Source organism: Chlorocebus sabaeus, chromosome 6 (genome assembly GCF_047675955.1).
Source record: "Chlorocebus sabaeus isolate Y175 chromosome 6, mChlSab1.0.hap1, whole genome shotgun sequence".
Taxonomy (NCBI): domain Eukaryota; kingdom Metazoa; phylum Chordata; class Mammalia; order Primates; family Cercopithecidae; genus Chlorocebus; species Chlorocebus sabaeus.
The window spans coordinates 58,042,203-58,063,725 of record NC_132909.1 but is presented as its reverse complement, the minus strand read 5'-3'; the positions used below and the strand labels follow the sequence as shown (position 1 = coordinate 58,063,725).

At 58.3% G+C, this 21,523-nt stretch overlaps 1 protein-coding gene across 4 annotated transcripts; it reads right to left on the bottom strand.

Annotated features, from left to right (window-relative positions):
- Positions 1–488: 488 nt before the first annotated feature.
- On the bottom strand, positions 489–16,553 carry PLIN4 (perilipin 4). Of its 4 annotated transcripts, none has more exons than XM_073017087.1 (8): positions 16,418–16,553; positions 16,254–16,321; positions 15,587–15,731; positions 14,663–14,736; positions 7,926–11,679; positions 6,990–7,177; positions 2,494–2,580; positions 489–2,418 (listed from the first exon to the last, which is right to left on the bottom strand). In XM_073017087.1, the coding sequence occupies exons 2-8, from the start codon at positions 16,302–16,304 to the stop codon at positions 2,086–2,088; spliced, it is 4,632 nt and encodes a 1,543-aa protein (XP_072873188.1). In that variant the 5' UTR covers positions 16,305–16,321; positions 16,418–16,553; the 3' UTR covers positions 489–2,085. The 4 variants fall into 4 exon arrangements, with proteins under 4 accessions (XP_072873188.1, XP_072873190.1, XP_072873189.1 ...); XM_073017089.1 differs by having other exon boundaries at positions 14,663–14,721; XM_073017088.1 differs by having other exon boundaries at positions 7,926–11,676; positions 16,418–16,552.
- Positions 16,554–21,523: the final 4,970 nt, after the last annotated feature.

The window sequence follows — 21,523 nt, the reverse complement described above, 5'->3', positions numbered from 1 at the left end:
GGCCAGCCTCGACTCACCCGCACACTGTGTGACTTTGGGCAAGTTGCCCTCCCACTCTTTCCTTCTCTGCATAAGGGACTGTCACGTGGGCACGGCCCCTAGCAAGTCACACCGTGTACCGAAGTTGCTTATTCCACAGTGGCGTCTCGGGTTTGTCCTCCTGCCCAGCATGGCCGAGTTGCCTCCGTCCCAGTAAGAATTAGGCTGTGGTATGGCGGGAAGGGACTTCCTGAGCCCCGGCTCCATGCTTGGTTGGCTGGACGTAAGCTGCAGTCACTGTGCCTGGATTTCTGCAAATGGCTGTGTCTGGCGTCCTAGCCTCCGCAGGCCATGGGCGTCAGGCTGAGGAGAAGGCTCGGGAAGGCTCCTGACCTGTCCCCTCTCACGGCCTGTCACCTGAGGCTGCCCCTGCTGTGCCGGCTTCCGCGGTTTGGAGCTGAGCTGAATGCCCTGGCCCCTCACGGTCCCTGGTGCGCACTGTGACCCCTGGGGGCCAGCAGTCCCTCCACCCTTCCTCCCCCCGGGTCTGGGGTTCCTGGACTCGTGTCCTAAGAGAGCGTGGAAAAGGGACAGAAAGGTTCTCTTACTGGGTGAGTGGGGATATGGCTTCCTGGGGAGGCCGTGCTGAATGGCTCTTCCCCCTGCACTGAGCACAGCCGCAGTGCACTTCTCACACCTGACCTGAGCCTGCCAGCCTCCACGGCCTGGGTTGTGAGGCCCAGGTCGGGCGACCTTGCCAGGTGGCTGGGTCCGCTGCCGCCAGTGTCTGATGCCCACAGCCTCCCCCAGCCCCGCTTCCTTTGCAGCCCAGTGCTTGGGTGGGTGGTCCTGAGGACCCAGGGGAGCATGCAGGGGAGAAGGTGCCATGTCACAGGCACGCAGCCTCTGTGGCTGTTCTCAGCCCTGTCCAATCCCTCCATGAGGCACAGTTCCCTGTGAGGAAGCCCTTCGCCTGTGTTCTCCAGGGGCAGCTGCTGGGCCCAGCCTCCCCAGGGGCCTCAGAGCCCCAGGTGCCCGGCTAGGCCTCTGGTGGGCAGCTGGAGGCAAAAGAAGCCTGTTTGCTTGTTTTTGCACCCCCCCACCCCCTGCAAATTGCGCAGTCTCAAGCCAGGCTGGTGCAAAGCCCCAGCTGTGGCTGCCGTGGCTCCTGGCAGCTTTGTCCCCGCTGTGAGGCCACCCCAAGGGTCAGCAAAGGCAGTAGCAGCCTGCCTTGGGATGATAGCAGTTTGACATTTTCTTTTTTTTGAGACGGAGTCTTGCTCTGTCGCCCAGGCTGGAGTGCAGTGGCACAATCTGAGCTCACTGCAAGCTCCGCCTCCCGGGTTCACGCCATTCTCCTGCCTCAGCCTCCCGAGTAGCTGGGACTACAGGCGCCCACCACCTCGCCCGGCTAGTTTTTTGTATTTTTAGTAGAGACAGGGTTTCACCGTGTTAGCCAGGATGGTCTCGATCTCCTGACCTCGTGATCTGCCCGCCTCGGCCTCCCAAAGTGCTGGGATTACAGGCATGAGACACCACGCCCTGCCAAGTTTTACATTTTCTAGTACCTTCTAGTATGAGGGAATGTGGTTCTTAAGACCCTCAAGGTGTGCTAAGGCCTGAGACCCGCTTTCAGCACAAGGACGGAGCTGCCTGGAGCCTGGGATGCCACAACGCTGCCTGCACCGCTGGGAGCTGGGGGCCCGGGCTGCAGGACTGGAAGAGCCCTGCTAGATATAAAAGAGTTGCTATCAGGGCAAATGGACGCCTTTCCAGGCTGGGCACGCTGCTTTTTCTCTTTCCTAATTGCAGTACTCCCTCAGGGTCTTCAAGGGAAGGCTTCTGGCTGGCGGTCTGAGCGACCCCAGGCTCTGAGAGGGGCAGGCAGTGCTGGGGAGGAGGTGGGAGGTGCGGGCAGGCCCGGAGCAGGGCGTGGGGTGGCTCCACTCAGGTCACTGCCTCCGCAGCCCTTCAGTGCTCCGCCAGCTGCAACCCCAAAGGTCTAGGGCTTTAGGAAACCGATCCAGGTTTGGGGCTGGAGAGAAGGTTCTGAGGCAGCTCCTCCCTGGGCAGAGCAGGGCGACCCTGCCCCGGGCCTGCAGGCTCCTACAGCTGCTGCCCGCCGGGGGGCAAGGCGAAGGGCCCTACCAGCCAGCTGAGCGGGGGGTTGTGCTGTAGGCCCTCCAGCAGCTGCTCTAGCCCCTGCCACGCTTGGTGCACACCCTCACGGCACTGCACCAGCTGCTCTGCGGGCAGCGCCTCTACAGAGCCGGCCGAGGCCACGACGCCATAGAGCTCACAGAGGCTGCGCCGCGCCCGCTTCACCGGCTGCTGGAGCTCGGCGGGCAGGCCCTGGAGGCTGGAGGCCAGGCCACTGTAGGCCGTGTGCAGCTGCTGGAGAAGGCCGCAGACCCTGGACAGAGCCCCGGCGTCCCGCTCCTGTGGGAGGAAGGTGCGAGGTGAGTGGAGACCCACGGGCGGGGTGGGGGGACCCCAGCCCTGTGCCAGACCCACCTCCTGGACAGCAGCATCCTCCACACGGGCACCTGAGCCCTGGTCCAGACACGGCTGCCCTTCTGGAGCCTGCTGGGCCTCTTCAATCTGGAGAGAGAGTACAGTGGGGAGAGGATGGCTTCTTGGCAAATGACCTTTCAGAGCCCCCACCTACCCCAGCCCCGGGACCTGGGCACATTCAGAGTCCTGGGACAAAGGCTGCAAATTCCAAGTCAGTTGTACCACAGTGGACGTGTTGTTTTTCAGAAAGAAGTGGTACACACTTCCCCACGAGGTCATCAGGGAGCACACGTAACACAGCATTCGTGGTGTCATGTCACTCTTCACCCCTAAACCCTCCTGTGGCTGCCCAGTGCCCTTAAGATATAAACCCAGCTCCTCACCATGACCTTGGTGGGCTGGCCCCTGGGACACCTCTGGCCTCATCTCCCATCACACCCCACTGCTGTCTCCACTGCGGCCACACTGGCTCCATTCTGCCCTGCGGCCACTCCAGCAGCCTCCTGCCCCAGGGCCTTTGCACACACTGCCCACTCAGCCCAGAGCCCACTTCCCGGGCCCTTCACAAGGGCTGCGTTCAGCCTCAGCTCCAGGTGACTCTTGGTGAAACCTTCCCGGCCCATGGTGTGGCAGCCCCAGTCCCTCCCGTCACATCTGCTCCTCTCCTCGGGGGCACAGCGTGCAGCTTTGGTGTTTGTTGACTTGGTGTTTATCCACCCTTTGAGGGGGAGCGCTCAGGACCCTGTCCTCGTTGCTGTGTCCCCAGCACGTGGCACCCACGCCCTGCCATCCTGTCCACAGGGCCCCGTCTTCCTCATCATCTCAACGGCTGCTGGGGATGCGGCACGCAGTCAAAATGTCAACTCCAGACTGCTGTCGCCCTCCCAGCCCTCGCCACACCAGTGCTGGACACCTGAAGCCAGCTGCGTAGACAGACGCGTCCCCTCGGTGCCCCCCCAGGCATCTCCCCTCACCCTGTCCAAGGCCAGGCTCCTAATATCCACTCTGCAACCCACCCGGCTTCCCCTCAGCCCCCTGCTCTCCTTGTGTGCTCAGATGACAAGCCTCAGGGGTCTCTTGGGGTCCCCTCTCTCTCACCACCTACATCGGACCTGGGCAGCTCTGACTTCAAAACGCCCAGAGCCTAGCTGCTGCTCACCACCACAGCGTGACTCCTGAGGTCCGGCAACACTGGCCTGCGTTTACATCCCACTGTCTCCACCTCCGGCCCTTGCCCCCGCCCGGTGGCCTGACCTCCCCATAAGAGCGATCCTTTTAAATGAGACCTGCTTTGGATCAGGTCACTCCTCTGCCCAGAGCCCTCCCAGGCTCCCCCTGCTCCCTTGAGGTGGAAGCCCAGGTCCAGCCTGACCTGCCCCATCCCCTCCTCACTCGGCTTCAGCCACCCAGACCTCCTTGCTGTTCCTCCAACACGCCAGGGATAGTCCTGCCCCAGGGCCTTTGCACGGCCTGTGCCCTCTGCTCAGATCACACTCCTGCCCCTTCTGACACACTCCCTCTCTGTCATTTAGACCTGACTTCAAGAGTCCCCTCTTCAGGGTGACCAGCCCCAGCACAGCCACTTCCTTATCCGGGTACATGTTCCATGTTTCCAAGCATCATCTGACGCCCTAAACATTCATCTGTGAATTGTCTTCCCCAACAGCGGCGTCCCCCCATCGAGGGCAGGCCTGGGTTCTTGGGATATCCAAGGCCTTCAGTAGCACTTAAAGGAACCAAGTGAGGCATGATGAGTCACACACCACATCCCATTTCCCAGCCCCACATCCTTCGCATGTGGCCCTGAGCACAGCTCTTCTCTTTCTGTGGCCTCCGTCTCCCCTTCTGAAAAGTGTCTGGGCTGAGCTCTGGCCCAGGCTACTTTGCTGTGAGGATTCAAAGGTGGGAAAAGGCTTTGTGATCAGGCGCTGGCACCGTGCCACGAGGGTGGGCCCGTTCCTTCATTCCTCCATGGCGTTTATAGAATGCCTTCCAAGTGCGCCGTTGGCCCATGTGCCAGAGGTGCAGCAGCAACTGTCCACCTGGGGATGGCCACGGTGACGTGAGGTGTCCCAAGGGTCCCAGGACAGACTGGCCCCCAGCACTGTGGACACGGGGGCCAGATGATTCTCTGAGGTGGGGCCACCCTGGGCACTACAGGGTGCTGAGCAGCGTCCCTGGCCTCCACTCTCTCCACCAGGGGCTTGCCCCAGTTGTGACAACCACAGATGTCCCCTGAGGGCAGGTCATCTGCACTGAGAACCCTGGGTTAGACTCTCAAACTGTGGCTTGTCGGCCGGGCACAGTGGCTCACACCTATAATCCCAACACTTTGGGAGGCCAAGGTGGGTGGATCACAAGGTCAGGCGATTGAGATCACCATCCTGGCTAACACGGTGAAACCCCGTCTCTACTAAAACTACAAAAAATTAGCGGGCGCCTATAGTCCCAGCTACTCGGGAGGCTGAGGCAGGAGAATGGTGTGAACCCGGGAGGCAGAGCTTGCAGTGAGCTGAGATCCAGTCACTGCACTCCAGCCTGGGCAACAGAGCGAGACTCCGTCTCAAAAACAAAAAACAATAACAAAAAAAACTGCGGCTTGTCACAGACCCCCGGATGTTAACTGAAAACACAGTGGCCTGGGCTGCGTGCCAGAAATCCTGACCGAGGGCAGCATCTCGAGGTCTCCCACGGCCCGCCGGGGTGGGGTTGCTGTCCACCAACATGTAAAAGCTGTGACTGCTGGGCACGGTGGCTCACGCCTGTCACCCCAGCACTTTGGGAGGCCAAGGCAAGAGGATCACTGGAGCCCAGAAGCTCAAGACCAGCCTGGGCTACGTAGGGAGGCCCCATCTCTACAAAAAATTTAAATTAACCAGGTGTGGTAATACACACCCAGAGGCTGAGGTAGGAGGATCACTTGAACCCAGGAGTTTAAGACCAGCCTGGGCAACAGCAAAATCTAATCTCTACTAAAAATGCAAATAAATAGTAGCTGGGCGTGGTGGTCGTGCCAGTTGTCCAGTTACCTGGGAGGCTTAGCGGGGAGGATCTCTTGAGCCCAGTGTTTTGAAGCTGCAGTGGGCCATGATCAAGCCCCTGTAGTCCAACCTGGGTGGCAGAGCAAGACCCTGTCTCACCGTCCCAAAAAAACAAAACCCGGCCAGGCACAGTGGCTCACGCCTGTAATCCCAGCACTTTGGGAGGCCGAGGCAGGCGGATCACCAGGTCAGGAGATCGAGACCATCCTGGCTAACATGGTGAAACTCCATCTCTACTAAAAAAAACACACAAAAAAATTTAACCCGGTGTGGTGGCGGGCGCCTGTAGTCCTAGCTACTCAGGAGGCTGAGGCAGGAGAATGGCGTGAACCCAGGAGGCAGAACTTGCAGTGAGCTGAGTTCATGCCACTGCACTCCAGCCTGGGCAACAGAGTGAGACTCCGTCTCAAAAAACAAACAAAAAACAGAATTCTAGAGCAGTCCTGTGAGATTCTGCCTCCAGGGATGCACAAGAGCATCTAGAGCAAATGTTGGCCCTCAGGACTGGGGAGGGGGAGAGTGGAGGCCAGGGACACTGCTCAGCTCCCTGCAGGGACCAGGATGACCCCACCCCAAAGAATGATCTGACCCCAACGTCCACATTGCCAAAGGGGAGACCCTAGGCCACAGGAAGAGAGCGAGGCCAGTGGGAGGAGAGGACCACTCTGGCCAGGGCATGCGACCCCTGGGTGCATCTGAGCCACCTTGAGTTGGGTCCTTTCCTGCGTGCACTGCTGCCCCAGGCCCAGTGGGCTCCCTGGATCCCAGCCCGGCTTCACTTTCCCCAGCCACAGCGCCGCCTTTCCACCCCCCGAACACACCCAGCTTGCTCCCCGGTAGCTTGCTGTCGTGTCCCTGCTTCTGGGGGGCCTTGTACAGCTGTCTCCCCATCAGTCAGGACAGGACCCAGAGGGACGGCCTTCCTGCTCAGCCCACGTCCCCCTCTGCAGACAGATTGTTTTGCCATCTTTGTGTCCCCGCTGTCTATATTCTTCTTGAGACAAGAGTCTTGCTCTGTCGCCCAGGCTGGAGTGCAGTGGCATGATCTTGGCTTACTGCAACCTCCACCTCCTAGGTTCAAGTGATTCTCCTGCCTCAGCCCCCCAGGTAGCTGGGATTACAGGTGTGCACCACCACGCCTGGCTAATTTTTGTATTTTTAGTAGAGACAGGGTTTCTCCATGTTGGTCAGGCTGATCTCAAAGTCCTGACCTCAAGTGATCCACCTGCCTCAGCCTCCCAAAGTGCTGGGATTAGAGGCGTGAGCCACCGTGCCCAGCTACCTGCTGTCTTTAAAGATCTGATCTAGCTCTGTCACCCTTGCCGGGAGGCAAGCCCCATGAGTGCAGACCCATGGCCGTCAGACACTCAGTCAGTATCTGCAGCTAGGTGAGTCCTGGGCAGGGGTTCTAAGAAGTGCCCTGGGGAAGGGGCAGCAGTAGGGGGAAGCTCTTACCAGCTTGAAGCATTCCTGGAGCTGGGCCAGAGTATCTCTGGCTTGGAACTGGCCGTGCTGCAGGTGGCTCACCGCGTGTTCAAATGCCCGCTGGCGGAAGCTGGGACCCAGGTCGCCTAAACGAACGAAGTAGCTCCCCTGCTCCGCCGACAGCACCTTCGGCCCCGGCTGGGAGGCAGCCAGCTGAGCTGGAAAGGAGGGTGCACTGCTCGGTCCCAGAAGCCCCTCAGAGCATTGGGGCTTGAGTTTTATAAAAGTTAAGTGAGACCGGGCACAGTGGTTCACACCCGTAATCCCAGCACTTCGGGAGGCCGAGGCGGGAGGATCACCTGGGGTCAGAGGTTCGAGACCAGCCTGGCCAACATGGTGAAACCTTACCTTTACTAAAAATACAAAATAATAATAGTAATTAGCCAGGTGTGGTGGTAGGTGCCTATAATCCCAGCTACTCAGGAGGCTGAGGCAGGAGAATCCCTTGAACCCCGGAAACGTGGAAGTTGCAGTGAGCCGACACTGTGCCACTGCACTCCAGCCTGGGCAGCAAGAGCAAGACTCTGCCTCAAAAATAAGTAAAAATAAAAAATGAAGCTGGGTATAGTGGCTCATGCCTATAATCCCAGCACTTTGGGAAGCCAAGACTGGCGGATCACGAGGTCAGGCAATCAAGACCATCCTGGCTAACATGGTAAAACTCCGTCTCTGCTAAAAATACAAAAAATTAGCCGGGCATGGTGGCGGGTGCTTGTAGTCCCAGCTACTAGGGAGGCTGAGGCAGGAGAATGGCGTGAACCCGGGAGGCGGAGATTGCTGTGAGCCAAGATTGTGCCACTGCACTCCAGTCTGGGTGACAAAGCAAGACTCCGCCTCAAAAAAAAAAAAAAAAAAAAAAGGCAAGGGCCCGCTAGCAGCTGTGCCTGAACCCAGGCATCCCCTCACCTTGCTCCTCTGCATTCATGGGGTGGAAGATGTCCCCCAGTCCCTCCAACTCATTCTGTAGCATCGCCAAGCGTGGGGCTTCTTTGAGGCTGTGTGTGGTGGCCAAGAGCCCCGTGTCCTCCCTGCCCAGGGCGGCCCCTTGGGTGAACGTGGCCACGTCAGTCACAAGGCTCTTGGTTGTGGCTGCAGCTTCCCAGACAGGCTCCGGGCCTACGCTGAGCATCTCTGGGGGCCTGGAGACACCAGCGAATGGGGCCTCTCGGGGGCTTAGGGCAGTCTGCTCCCCACCATTGTCTGTGGTCCTGGAACTGGTGAGTCCACCCCAGGAGGTGGCCTGGGTACTAGGTAACCAATTCTGGAAGGTGCTGAAGCCAGTATGGATGGCCCCTGTTGCCACGTTCCCTGACCCCATGAGCCCAGCAGACGCTGCATCTTTGGTTCCGGTCAGCACTGCCTTGGTGGTGTCCAGGCCCCCTTGGACGGCCCCTTTGGCCATGCTCATGGCACCGGTCACCCCACTGCAGACGGTGTCCTTGGTACCCGTTAGCACAGCCTTGGAGGTGTCTACGCCGGTCTGCATGGTTCCTTTGGCCACATTCACTGCCCCCATGACTCCAGTAGTCACTGCATCCTTAGTGCCACTCAGCACCGTCTTGGCTGTGTCCACACCTGTCTGAACGGTCCCTTTGGCCACATTCACAGCACCAGTGACTCCACTGCAGACGGTGTCCTTGGTACTGGTTAGGACAGTCTTGGTGGTGTCCATGCCGGTCTGGACAGTCCCCTTGGCCAAGTTCACAGCGCCTGTGAGCCCAGTGGACACAGCATCTTTAGTGCCAGTCAGGACAGACTTTGTAGTGTCCAGGCCCCCCTGGACGGCCCCTTTGGCCACATTCGCAGCACCGGTCACCCCACTGCAGACTGTATTCTTAGTGCCGGTCAGCACGGTCTTGGTGGTGTCCACGCCGGTCTGGACGGTCCCTTTCGCGACATTCACTGCCCCCATGAGCCCGGTGGACACTGTGTCTTTCGTACCCATGACCACAGACTTGGTGGTGCCCAGGCCCCCCTGGACGGCCCCTTTGGCCACATTCATGGCACCGGTCACCCCACCGCAGACAGTGTCCTTAGTGCCGGTTAGGACGGTCTTGGTGGTGTCCATGCCAGTCTGGACAGTCCCTTTGGCGACATTCACTGCCCCCATGAGCCCGGTAGTCACTGTGTCCTTGGTGCTGGTCAGCACAGTCTTGGCTGTGTCTACACCCGTCTGGACAGCCCCCTTGGCCACGTTCGCTGCCCCCGTGAGCCCGGTGGACACTGTGTCTTTTGTACCCATGACCACAGACTTGGTGGTGTCCAGGCCCCCCTGGACGGCCCCTTTGGCCACGTTCACGGCACCAGTGACCCCACTGTAGACGGTGTCCTTGGTACCGGTTAGGACAGTCTTGGTGGTGTCCACGCCGGTCTGGACAGTCCCTTTGGCCAAGTTTACAGCCCCTGTGAGCCCAGTGGACACAGCGTCTTTAGTGCCAGTCAGGACAGACTTGGTGGTGTCCAGGCCCCCCTGGACGGCCCCTTTGGCCACATTCGTGGCACCAGTCACCCCACTGCAGACAGTGTCCTTGGTGCCGGTTAGGACAGTCTTGGTGGTGTCCATGCCAGTCTGGACGGTCCCTTTGGCCACATTCACTGCCCCCATGAGCCCGGTAGTCACTGTGTCCTTAGTGCCGGTCAGCACGGTCTTGGCTGTGTCTACACCCGTCTGGACAGCCCCTTTCGCCACATTCATGGCACTGGTCACCCCACTGCCAAGGGTGTTCTTTGTACCTGTAGCGACATTTTGGGTCGTTTTCAGTCCAGTTTGCACAGCCCCTTTGGCCACGTTCACGGCACCGGTGACCCCACTGCAGACAGTGTCCTTGGTACCGGTCAGGACAGACTTGGTGGTGTCCAGGCCCCCCTGGACGGCCCCTTTGGCCACATTCATGGCACCGGTGACCCCACCGTAGACGGTGTCCTTGGTACCGGTTAACACAGTCTTGGTGGTGTCCACGCCGGTCTGGACAGTCCCTTTGGCGACATTCACTGCTCCCATGAGCCCGGTAGTCACTGTGTCCTTGGTGCCGGTCAGCACGGTCTTGGCTGTGTCTACACCCGTCTGGACAGCCCCCTTGGCCACGTTCGCTGCCCCTGTGAGCCCGGTGGACACTGTGTCTTTTGTACCCATGACCACAGACTTGGTGGTGTCCAGGCCCCCCTGGACGGCCCCTTTGGCCACGTTCATGGCACCGGTGACCCCACTGCAGACGGTGTCCTTGGTACCGGTTAGGACAGTCTTGGTGGTGTCCACGCCAGTCTGGACAGTCCCTTTGGCCAAGTTTACAGCCCCTGTGAGCCCAGTGGACACAGCGTCTTTAGTGCCAGTCAGGACAGACTTGGTGGTGTCCAGGCCCCCCTGGACGGCCCCTTTGGCCACATTCGCGGCACCAGCTACCCCACTGCAGACTGTATTCTTGGTGCCGGTCAGCACGGTCTTAGTGGTGTCCACGCCGGTCTGGACGGTCCCTTTGGCGACATTCACTGCCCCCATGAGCCCGGTAGTCACTGTGTCCTTGGTGCCGGTCAGCACGGTCTTGGCTGTGTCTACACCCGTCTGGACGGCTCCCTTGGCCACGTTCGCTGTCCCCATGAGCCCGGTGGACACAGCGTCTTTAGTGCCAGTCAGGACAGACTTGGTGGTGTCCAGGCCCCCCTGGACGGCCCCTTTGGCCACATTCATGGCACCGGTCACCCCACCGCAGACGGTGTCCTTGGTACCTGTTAGGACTGTCTTGGTGGTGTCCATGCCTGTCTGGATGGTTCCTCTGGCCAAGTTCATGGCACCAGTTACCCCACTACAGACGGTGTCCTTTGTACCTGCTGCGATATTTTGGGTTGTGTTCAGCCCAGTTTGCACGGCCCCCTTGGCCACGTTTGCTGCCCCCATGAACCCAGTGGACACTGTGTCTTTTGTACCCATGACCACAGACTTGGTGGTGTCCAGGCCCCCCTGGACGGCCCCTTTGGCCAAGTTCATGGCACCGGTCACCCCACTGCAGACGGTGTCCTTGGTACCGGTTAGGACAGTCTTGGTGGTGTCCACGCCAGTCTGGATGGTTCCTTTGGCCACGTTCACGGCACCAGTCACCCCACTACAGACGGTGTCCTTGGTACCTGTTAGGACAGTCTTACTAGTGTCCACACCAGTCTGAATGGTTCCTCTGGCCACATTCACTGCCCCCGTGAGCCCAGTGGACACAGCATCTTTGGTGCCAGTCAGTACAGCCTTGGAGGTGTCCACGCCGGTCTGGACAGTCCCTTTGGCCAAGTTCACTGCCCCCATGACCCCAGTAGTCACTGTGTCTTTGGTGCCGGTCAGCACAGTCTTGGTGGTGTCCACACCGGCCTGTACGGTCCCTTTGGCCACATTCACTGCCCCCGTGAGCCCAGCGGACACCGTGTCCTTGGTGCCAGTGAGGACAGCCTTCGAGGTGTCCAGACCCCCTTGGACGGCCCCCTTAGCCATGTCCACAGCCCCCGTGACCCCGCTGGACACCACCTCCTTGGTGCCCGTGAGTGCAGACCGAGTGGTATCCAGGCCGCCCTGGACCACTCCCTTAGCCGCATCCACCACGCTGGCCATCCCGGAGGAGACGGCATCCTTGGCCCTGGACATCTTGGAACATACCAGGTCTTTGGCCCCGGACATCATCTGCTGAGAAAGGACACAGGTGATCAAGAGAAGGACTGAGAGGCATACTCCACCCCCATTTCCGCCAGCCCAGCCCCCTAGTGTGCCTTGGGGCAAGGAACTGCAGCCACCCAGAGGCCCCCACCTTCTCAAAAAGCAAGCTGCTTCCTCACCCCAACCCTGGTCAACCACTCATCGGGCTGTAGGGTGGCACCCTGGCTCTCCAGGACGAAGTCCTCATGAGCTCACAGTGCCAACCTCTTTCATTCTCACGCGCCCCCTTCCCCTGCTGTAGGCAGGCCTCGTCCATGACAGCACGTCCCAGGCCTGGACTCGGCGCAGGTCCTACAGTTACCTCTCTGTTCCTCTTGCTTATTCTCCATTCATGGCAAATGTTGAGCCTGGTGTCCTAATGACACCAGGGAGACCAAAATTGCTTATTAAAATCATTATATCCAGGCTGGGTGTGCTGGCTGATGCCTGCAATCCTAGCATGTTGGGAGCCCAAGGTGGGAGGATCACTTGAGCCCAGGAATTCAAGATCAGCCTGGGTAGCCAAACAAGACCCAGTCTCTACAAAATTTTAACAATTGGCTGGGTGGTGGTGCACACCTGTAGTCCCAGCTACTTGGGAGGTTGAGGCAGGAGGATTGCTTGAGTCCAGGAGGTTGAGGCTGTAGTGAAATGTGATCATACCACTGTACTCCAGCCTGGGCAACAGAATGAGATTCTGTCTCAAAAATAATAATATATTCAGGCTGAGCGCAGTGGCTCACGCCTGTAATCCCAGCACTATGGGTGGCTAAGGTGGGAGGATTGCTTGAGCCCAGGAGTTTAAGAGCAGCCTGGGCAACAATGAGACCCCATGTAATTACAGGGAGTAATTGGGGTTCATGCCTGTAATCCCAGCACTTTGGGAGGCCAAGGCAGGTGAATCACCTGAGGTCAAGAGTTCGAGACTAGCCTGACCAACGTGGTGAAACTCCATCTCTACTAAAAATACAAAAATTAGCTGGGCCTGATAGTGGGCACCTGTAATCCCAGCTACTCTGGAGGCTGAGGCAGGAGAACCGCTTGAACCCAGGAGGCGGAAGTTGCAGTGAGCCGAGATCGCGCCATTGCACTCCAGCCTGGGTGACAGAGTGACACTCTGTCTCAAAAAAATAATAAAAGTAATCCAGGCGCGGTGGCTCACGCCTGTAACCCCAGCACTTTGGGAGGCCGAGACGGGCGGATCACGAGGTCAGGAGATTGAGACCATTCTGGATAACACGGTGAAACCCTGTCTCTACTAAAAATACAAAATATTAGCCGGGCATGGTGGCAGGCGCCTGTAGTCCCAGCTACTTGGGAGGTTGAGGGGGGAGAATGGCGTGAACCAGGGAGGCGGAGCCTGCAGTGAGCCGAGATCGCGCCACTGCACTCCAGCCTGGGCAACATAGTGAGACTTGGTCTCAAAAATATATATATATATATATATAAATAGTAATAAAAGTTAAAAAAAGCAAAAATGAATGATGGTGATAGCCTAGGAGTTCTAACACTCAGATGTACCTATGAGGTACTGTTTTGTTTGTTTTTTGAGACAGAGTCTCACTCTGTCACCCAGGCTGGAGTGCAGTGGCACAATCTCAGCTCACTGCAGTCTCTGCCTCCTGGGTTCAAGCAATTTTCCTGCCTCAGCCTCCTGAGTAGCTGGGATTACAGGTGCCTGCCACCACACTCGGCTACTTTTTGTATTTTTAGTAGAGACGGGGTTTCACCATGTTGGCCAGGCTGGTCTCAAACTCCTGAGCTCAATTGATCTGCCCGCCTCAGCCTCCCCGAAGTGTTGGGATTACAGGCATGAGCCACCACGCCCGGCCAAGGTGCTGTTTTAATTCAGTAAGTTCTCAACTGGGTGATTCTGCCTCCAGGGGGCACTGGGTGATGTCTGGAGATATCTGTAGTTGTCACAACTTGGGGAGACTCCTGGCATGGAGTAGGTGGAGGCCAGGGATGCTGCTCGGCACCCTGCAGTGCCCAGGATGGCCCCACCCCAGAGAACGATCCAACCCCAAATATCCGCAGGACTGAGATTGAGAAGCCCTGAAATTATATTCTCAGAACCCGTCTCCCCACTAACTTTGGCTCAGGTGAGCACCTTGGGCTCTGTAGTTGGAGAGACCCAGATTCAAGTCCCAGCTTTTTACCCTTCTGCCCCTGACACGCACTGTGTGGCCTTAGGCATGATCACATGCCCTCTCTGAGCTAATATCCTCGTCTGGAAACTGCTGATTAAAACAGCTGCTCTTGCCGGGCGCGGTGGCTCACGCCTTTAATCCCAGCACTTTGGGAGGCTGAGGTGGGTGGATCACGAGGTCAGGAGTTCAAGACCAACCCGACCAACATGGTGAAACCCCATCTCTACTAAAAATACAAAAATTAAGGCCGGGCGCGGTGGCTCACACCTGTAATCCCAGAACTTTGGGAGGCTGAGGTGGGTAGATCACAAGGTCAGAAGATCGCCACCATCCTGGCTAACACGGTGAAACCCCGTCTCTACTAAAAAATACAAAATATTAGCCGGGCGTGGTGGTGGGTGCCTGTAGTCCCAGTTACTTGGGAGGCTGAGGCAAGAGAATCGCTTGAACCTGGGAGGCAGAGCTTGCAGTGAGCTGAGATCGCGCCATTGCACTCCAGCCTGGGTGAAAGAGCGAAACTGCATCTCAAAAAAATAAAAGTAGAAGAAATAAAGTGGTTACGCTGCTGTTGCTTTGGTCGCATCGTGCCAGGCACAGCCCTGCGTAGACTGGAGCCTTACATGATTAGAGTGAGGTAGCACTGCACCCATTTCACAGATGTGGAAATGGAGGCTCAGGGGGGAAGCTCTGCCTGGGATCCCAAGGCTGTCTGCCTTCCCTCAGGCCCACAGCAGACCCCCAGATGGCAGGAGCTGAAATGTCCCAGGAGGGGGCACCCCCAGGGCTCCTGCCACATCAGACCCTGCCCTGCACGTGCCTCTCACCTTTTCCGAAGGTTGCGACTCCTCTGTCCATGGGGCTATCTGCTCTGGGTGGGCGGCCACTGTGGGGACAGGGTCTGGTCAGGGAGGGCGAGGGGATGCAGGTTAGAACCATCTACCCGGCTATCCATTGTGCAATAGCCAGACACAGCCTGAAAGGTCAGGAATGTTTCAGCTACCCCGCCAGGGACAGCAGGAGGTGACATCCACGGCTACCAGCCAGAACTGGTCTCCCCGCAACCCTGCTGGGGGCTCCCCCCAAGCCTAGGGCCGCTGTTCCCCGAAGCAGGGTTCCATGGTACTTCCTCTGCTGGGTGCTGGACACCCACCCTGAGTCCTGGGATTCACAGAGCCTGGGGTGGGGGAGCAGCCCCTTGCCCAACCCACCCCACCCCCGCTGCAGCTGCCTGCTGCCTGTCGCCAGGCCAAGGTATGTGGAGCAGAAGTCAGCTGCCTGGGGCTCTGGGCCCAGAGGGAGGCCCAGCTCAGGCGGCCACGCCATCCCTGGGTTCCGTGTCATCGTCCATGATTGCTCAAGCTGAGCCACAGGAGGCTGGGGAGCTCCCGGGCTGTGTGACCCCAGGGGAGCTGCTGCTTCTGCCTGGAAGTCTGGATCTCACTCTGATGAGCTCAGAGGGGCAGTGCACCCAGCCTGGTCCATGGTGCATCAGAAACGGGGTGCAGGGTGGGGGAACGGCCCAGGGACAGAGTGGGGGGCATTGCAGGGAGACAGGCTGGGTTGAAAGCCACCTTCGGCCACTCACCCCCCATATTTATGCCTCAGTTTCCCCATCCACCACAAGATGTCCCACACACAGGCAAATATGAAGAGCTTGCCAAATGGCCAGAAGTCCCTGCCCGGGGAGCTCCTCCTCCCAGGTCCATGTGTAGTGTCCCCCCACACCCCCAGCTGGGCCGGCCACTCACCCTGAGCCTGTGGTCGGGCAGCCTCGGCGGCAGGCGCTCCTGCGGGGTCAGTGGCTGGCCGGGCTCTCGCCGAGCTATGTGCATTGGCCACCAGGTTCCGGGCAGAGCTGAAGCCAGGCAGGGACCCAAAGAAGCTGCCCAGGGTCTGCATTGGGGAGGGGGAGGTGTGCAGGATGAGCGGGCCAAGCCTCGGCAGGGACAGGGGTCACAGGAAGCATCGATCAGCGCAATGCCGCCCCAGCCCCTTGCTCCCAGGTGACCTCGGGAAAGTGTTTCAGCCACTCAGCCTCAGTTTCCACACCTGGGCAATGAGCAGACTCAGCCTGCCTCCTGTCCACAGAGGAAAAGATCGTCTACCTCATCTCCAAAGACCTTTTCCTTCCAGGACCTCCACTGCACAGATGGGGAAACTGAGGCTCAGGGGCAGAGCTGCGGCCGGCCCAAGGTCACCCGCTGGGGAAGGTGCCAAGGTCTGCGTGGGTCCCCCACCTCCAGCTTGGGTCAGGAAGGAAGGGGCTGCCATCATGGCTCCCAGAGCCTCCCCGCCAGCCCACCAAGGAAGCACCTCTCCAGACGTGAGACCCCAGGACTGTGGAGGTGACCTTCCCTGACTCTGGGGCATCTCCAGGCCCCAGCAAGAATCTGCCCCCCCATTTCCTTTCTTTACCTTGCCCTTGGGTTTGGGAGGATCCCGTCTCCCTTCGTCCGGAGCAGACATAGTGAGAATGTGAGAAGCTGGAAGGAGGCAGAGAAGGTGCGTGAATAGGGGTTCCCCAGCCTCCCATCCCACACCCACTCCTCCCGAGAGCCTCAGCAGCCCCCGACACCCACCTGCAGGCCTGGCCTCGCCCTGGTGTCACTGAAGCAGACGCAGCCCCGTTCACCTGGACTGCGCGGGGGTCCCCCTGAGGACGGACTGGCCCTGCTGGCAGCTGGTTCTGCCCTCGGCTCCCTGGCCTTATAGGGTCCAGGGCAGGCACAGGCCCAGCCAGCAGGGGCAAGCGGCCAATGGGCCCGGGGGAGGCGGCCTGGACGGTCACATGACCACCTGCCCAACCCAGTGTGGGCCCAGGCCCAGCACCTTTCCCCTGTTCCCTGCCCACAGCTTGCACCAGGCTGAGTGGCTCACAGGCCAGCTGGGCTCCCCTCCTGGGCCCCCCTGAGGGACTGCCTGTGTGCCGTCCTGCCTCCAGTTCCATCCACAAGATGGGTATAGTTCGAATCCCCACTGTGCCAGGACGCCTTGACTCGTTACCATCTTTGTGCCTCAGTTTCCTGTCTCGTACTCTGTACCATGTCCCGTAGCGTCCAGCTTCCTCCTTCACTTGCTTCACCCCAGTCACACAGGCCTCCTCGCTGTGCCTCTAGCACACATGGCACGGTCCTGCCTTAGGGCCTCTGCACCGGCTGTGCCCTCTGCCTGGAACACCTCCCCACAGGTTCCCACAGAACAGTGCCTGGCATACATTTGGTGCTTAATACACGTTTGGCTCAATAGAACAACACAGAGAGTGATTGTGAGCCTCTGTGAGATGAGGTCATGCACTGAACAAATGCTACCTTTGCGTTACCCAGGCAGAAGCAAGGTCTCAGGGTCTCTGCGAGGAGCAGAGGGTGTCCTCAGTGTGGAGGGGAGCCCGTCACTCTCCAGAAGGGACTTGGACCAAAATGCAGACCAAGATGGAGCACTAGCCAAGCTGGGGCACCCTAGGAGTGGAAACCCAGCCTGGGGGGCTTGGGCCAACCCAGGGAGGCTCCCTGGAGGAGGCGTCTTGTTCCAAAAAAAACTGGTGAGGACGGGATTCAAACCTAGACCCGGAACATTCGTGCTGAGCCCAGCCTATGTGCTGGGCTGGCTGTGGGTGGGTGGGCAGAGGAATGGCTGTGACACCCACCCTGGGCTGTGTCCCCCTCCTACCTGCCTCCGAGACAGGGTTCCTAGCCCTGTGTTATTGGGGGTGAGAGGGCAGACCCCATGGGTGGCTCTGGGCACTGGGCTGGGAGGAGGGAGGGTCCATCCACAGTATCTGATGATTCCCAGGCCGTCTGTCTCCTTGGAGCCGACACTGTGTTTGCTAAACAGTGGGGGAACAACAGGGGGGGTGTCCCCCAACCTCTCCTACCAGCCAGTGCTTCCCAAGGGTGGCTGGGAGAGCTCTGGGTGCCCCTCCCCTTCCCAAAGGGCGACCACAGCCCAGTGTGTGGGGAGAAAAAATAAATAAGTGATCATAAACATCCCAGCCAGGATCTGCCCCTCCTCTGCCCAGCACTCTCCATGGCTCCCACCTTCCCCAGGGTAGGAGCCAGGGGTCAAAGCCCAAGTCCCCCCTCCCTACAGCCCAGTAGGCCCTGCATAACCTGCCTCGTCGTGTCCCCACCTTCCCCTCCTCCTCCTCCTCACTCTGCTCCAGTAACACGGGCCTTTTCACTGTTCCCGTAACACACCCAGACAGTGGAGTCCCTCAGAGACACACGAGACTGTGCCTGCTTAGGCCCCGACACCCTGCCTCAGGGCCTTCATGCAGGTTGTTGCTTTTGCCTCCAGCACGCTTTCTCACATCCCTCACCTCCTTCCAGATCTTTCCTCAAATATCACTTCCTCAAAGAGGCCTTCCTGGATCCCCTCTCCCTTTAACAAATATATACCTCAGGCCAGGTGCCATGGCTCAGTCTGTAATCCTAGCATTTAGGGAGACCCAGGCAGGAGGATTGGCTTAAGACCAGGAGTTTGAGACCAGCCTGGGTGACAGAGCGAGATCCACGTCTCAAACGAAATATAAATAAATAAAATAAATTTACATATATTTATGTATATTTAAATATATATATTTTTTCTTTTGAGACGGAGTCCTGCTCTGTCGCCCAGGCTGGAGTGCAATGGCGCCATCTCGGCTCACTGCAAGCTCCACCTCCTGGATTCATGCCGTTCTCCTGCCTCAGCCTCCCGAGTAGCTGGGACTACAGGCGCCCGCCACCACACCCGGCTAATTTTTTGTATTTTTAGTAGAGATGGGGTTTCACTGTGTTAGCCAGGATCGTCTCGATCTCCTGACCTCGTGATCCACCCACCTTGGCCTCCCAAAGTGCTGGAATTATAGGTGTGAGCCACCGTACCCGGCCGCCCAAAAAATATTTTTAAATAAAAATTAAACAAATTAATGGGCCAGGCATGGTGGTTCATGCCTGTAATCCCAGCACTTTGGGAGGCCAAGGCCGGTGGATCACCTGAGGTCAGGAGTTTGAGACCAGCCTGACCAACATGGCAAAACCCTATCTCCGCTAAAAATACAAAAATCAGCTGTGTGTGGTGGCGCACGCCTGTAATCCCAGCTACTCAGGAGGCTGAGGCAGGAGAATCACTTGAACCCGGGAGGTGGAGGTTGCAGTGAGCTGAGATCGCACCACTGCACTCCAGCCTGGGTGACAGAGTGAGACTCTGTCTCAAAAAACAAATAAATCCCAGAGCTTAGCTCAACCCATTCTCTTTTCCTCACCTCTGCTCCAGTGAAACTGATTTCCCTACTGCTGTGCCTTTCCCTAAGCTGTTCCCTCTGCCAAAATGCTTATCCCTGTGTGCTGTTCTGATCATCTTCAACAGGCCTGGCCCTGCCAGGAGCCCCAGCCTCATGTGGGAAAAGAGGACAAGGCTGCCTGTGGTTATAAGTCAAGGTGGAAAGGGCAAGAAACCTTGAGAAGGTGACCTGTGGAGGACCAGAGGAGGGAGGTATCCAACTGGGATAGAGTCCAGGAAGCCTTCCTGGAGGAGGCGGCATTGAGGCTGGGCCTTCAGGATGTATGAGATGTGTCCGAGGGACGGCTAGGGGGTGGGAAGAGTATTCCAGGTGGCCACACAGCCTCAGCAAAGGCCCGGAGGTGGGAATGTGCCCACTTCAATGGGAGTAGAGCAAAGTATCCGGGTCAGGCTGGAGGAGGAAGCTGGAAGGTGAAGAGTTTGGTCTGTGGGCGGCAGGGACTTGTGGGAAGCTCCAGAACAGGAGCAGGGAGGTGGATTTGGCTGGTGGAAGTGGTCGGAGATCCCAGAGCCGCCCTCTGGACCACGTCCCAGGGAAGTCAGGGGCCACCCTGACCTCACCATACCACGCTATGGTTTCCCAACACCCCGCCCAGTCCCAGGGGAGTCGACGGAGCAGCCAGAAATGCGGTCAGAGGACAGGAGGGAACCCCCGAGACCAGCCCGTGGCCCTTGCCCTGCCTCTGTCTTCCCATCCTGACCAACGCAGCTGGAGAGACCACAGCAAGACCAGCTCCTGCAGGACCAGGAGGTGGGAAGGCAGCTGCCCCATCTGACTCCTTCCCCTTCTGTTCTGCTCCCTGCAATTTCCACGAAATTCACCTGGACCAAGATAAGAACAGCTTCCATGCGACCGAAGGGGCGATGCTCTTGTTTATCTTTAGAGACAGGGTCTCGCTCTGTTCCCCAGACTGGAGTGGAGTGGTTATCGATCAAAGCTCACTGCAGCTTCAACGTCCTGGGTTCGAGTGATCCTGCTGCCTCAGCCTCCTGAGTAGCTGGGGCACAGGCTCGCATCATGCCTATTTTTAAAATTTTTTGTAGAGACAAGGTCTCGCTATGTTGCCCAGGTTGGTGTCAAAACTCCTGGGCTCATACAATCCTCCCACCTCAGCCTCCCAAAGTGCTGGGATTACTGGTGTGAGCCATATGCCCAACCTTTTTTTTTTTTTTTTTTTTTTTTTTTGAGACGGAGTCTCGCTCTGTCGCCCAGGCTGGAGTGCAGTCACCGGATCTCAGCTCACTGTAAGCTCCGCCTCCCGGGTTTACGCCATTCTCCTGCCTCAGCCTCCCGAGTAGCTGGGACTACAGGCGCTCGCCACCTTGCCCAGCTATTTTTTTGTATTTTTTAGTAGAGACGGGGTTTCACCGGGTTAGCCAGGATGGTCTCGATCTCCTGACCTCGTGATCCGCCCGTCTCAGCCTCCCAAAGTGCTGGGATTACAGGCTTGAGCCACTGCGCCCAGCTGCCCGACTAGTTTTAAGTTGCAATGCTTACCCCACGTGGGCTGGGCAGTAATGATGGATCCCAGACAGGATGACAGGCAGGTCAGAGAAGCACCATTCTTCCAGATCTTGAACCCTGGCTCTACACACCCCCTCCCTCTCCGTCTCTGCGGTGACACACCTCTGTGGCCCCCAGCCCCCTGGGACTGAGACCCACCTTGGCTGGAACACACATGGGCCTTTCAACAACAAAAAGGACCTTTATTCTGGGGGCAAATCTCAAACAGCAAAGCAAGCGGGTGTGGCAGGCTGAGCAGCACAGCTCACGGGCATCTTCGGGGAACCCACCAGTCCAGGATGTAAAAACTGAGGGAGGAGGAGGACTCCCTTTTCCAAGTTCCAAATAGGGCAAAAGGTGTGTTTCCCTGGAAAGTATTTTTTTTTTTTTTGAGACGGAGTCTCGCTCTGTTGCCCAGGCTGGAGTGCAGTGGCCGGATCTCGGCTCACTACAAGCTCCGCCTCCCGGGTTTACGCCTTTCTCCTGCCTCAGCCTCCCGAGTAGCTGGGACTACAGACGCTCGCCACCTCGCCCGGCTATTTTTTTGTATTTTTTACTAGAGACGGGGTTTCACCGGGTTAGCCAGGATGGTCTTGATCTCCTGACCTCGTGATCCGCCCGTCTCGGCCTCCCAAAGTGCTGGGATTACAGGCTTGAGCCACCGCGCCCGGCCGGAAAGTATTTTTTTAAAAAATGTTTGAGATAAGGTCTTGCTTTGTCACCCAGGCAAGAGTGCAGGGGCCAGATCATGGCTTACTGCAGCCTCCAACTCCTGGGCTCAAGCAGTCCTCCCGCCTTCGCCTCCCACAGTGCTGTGATTACAGGCATCAGCCACCACACCCAGCCAGGGCTCACTTTTTAAAGCCCCAAACAGAAGGCATTGGGCAAAATGTGTTTGTTT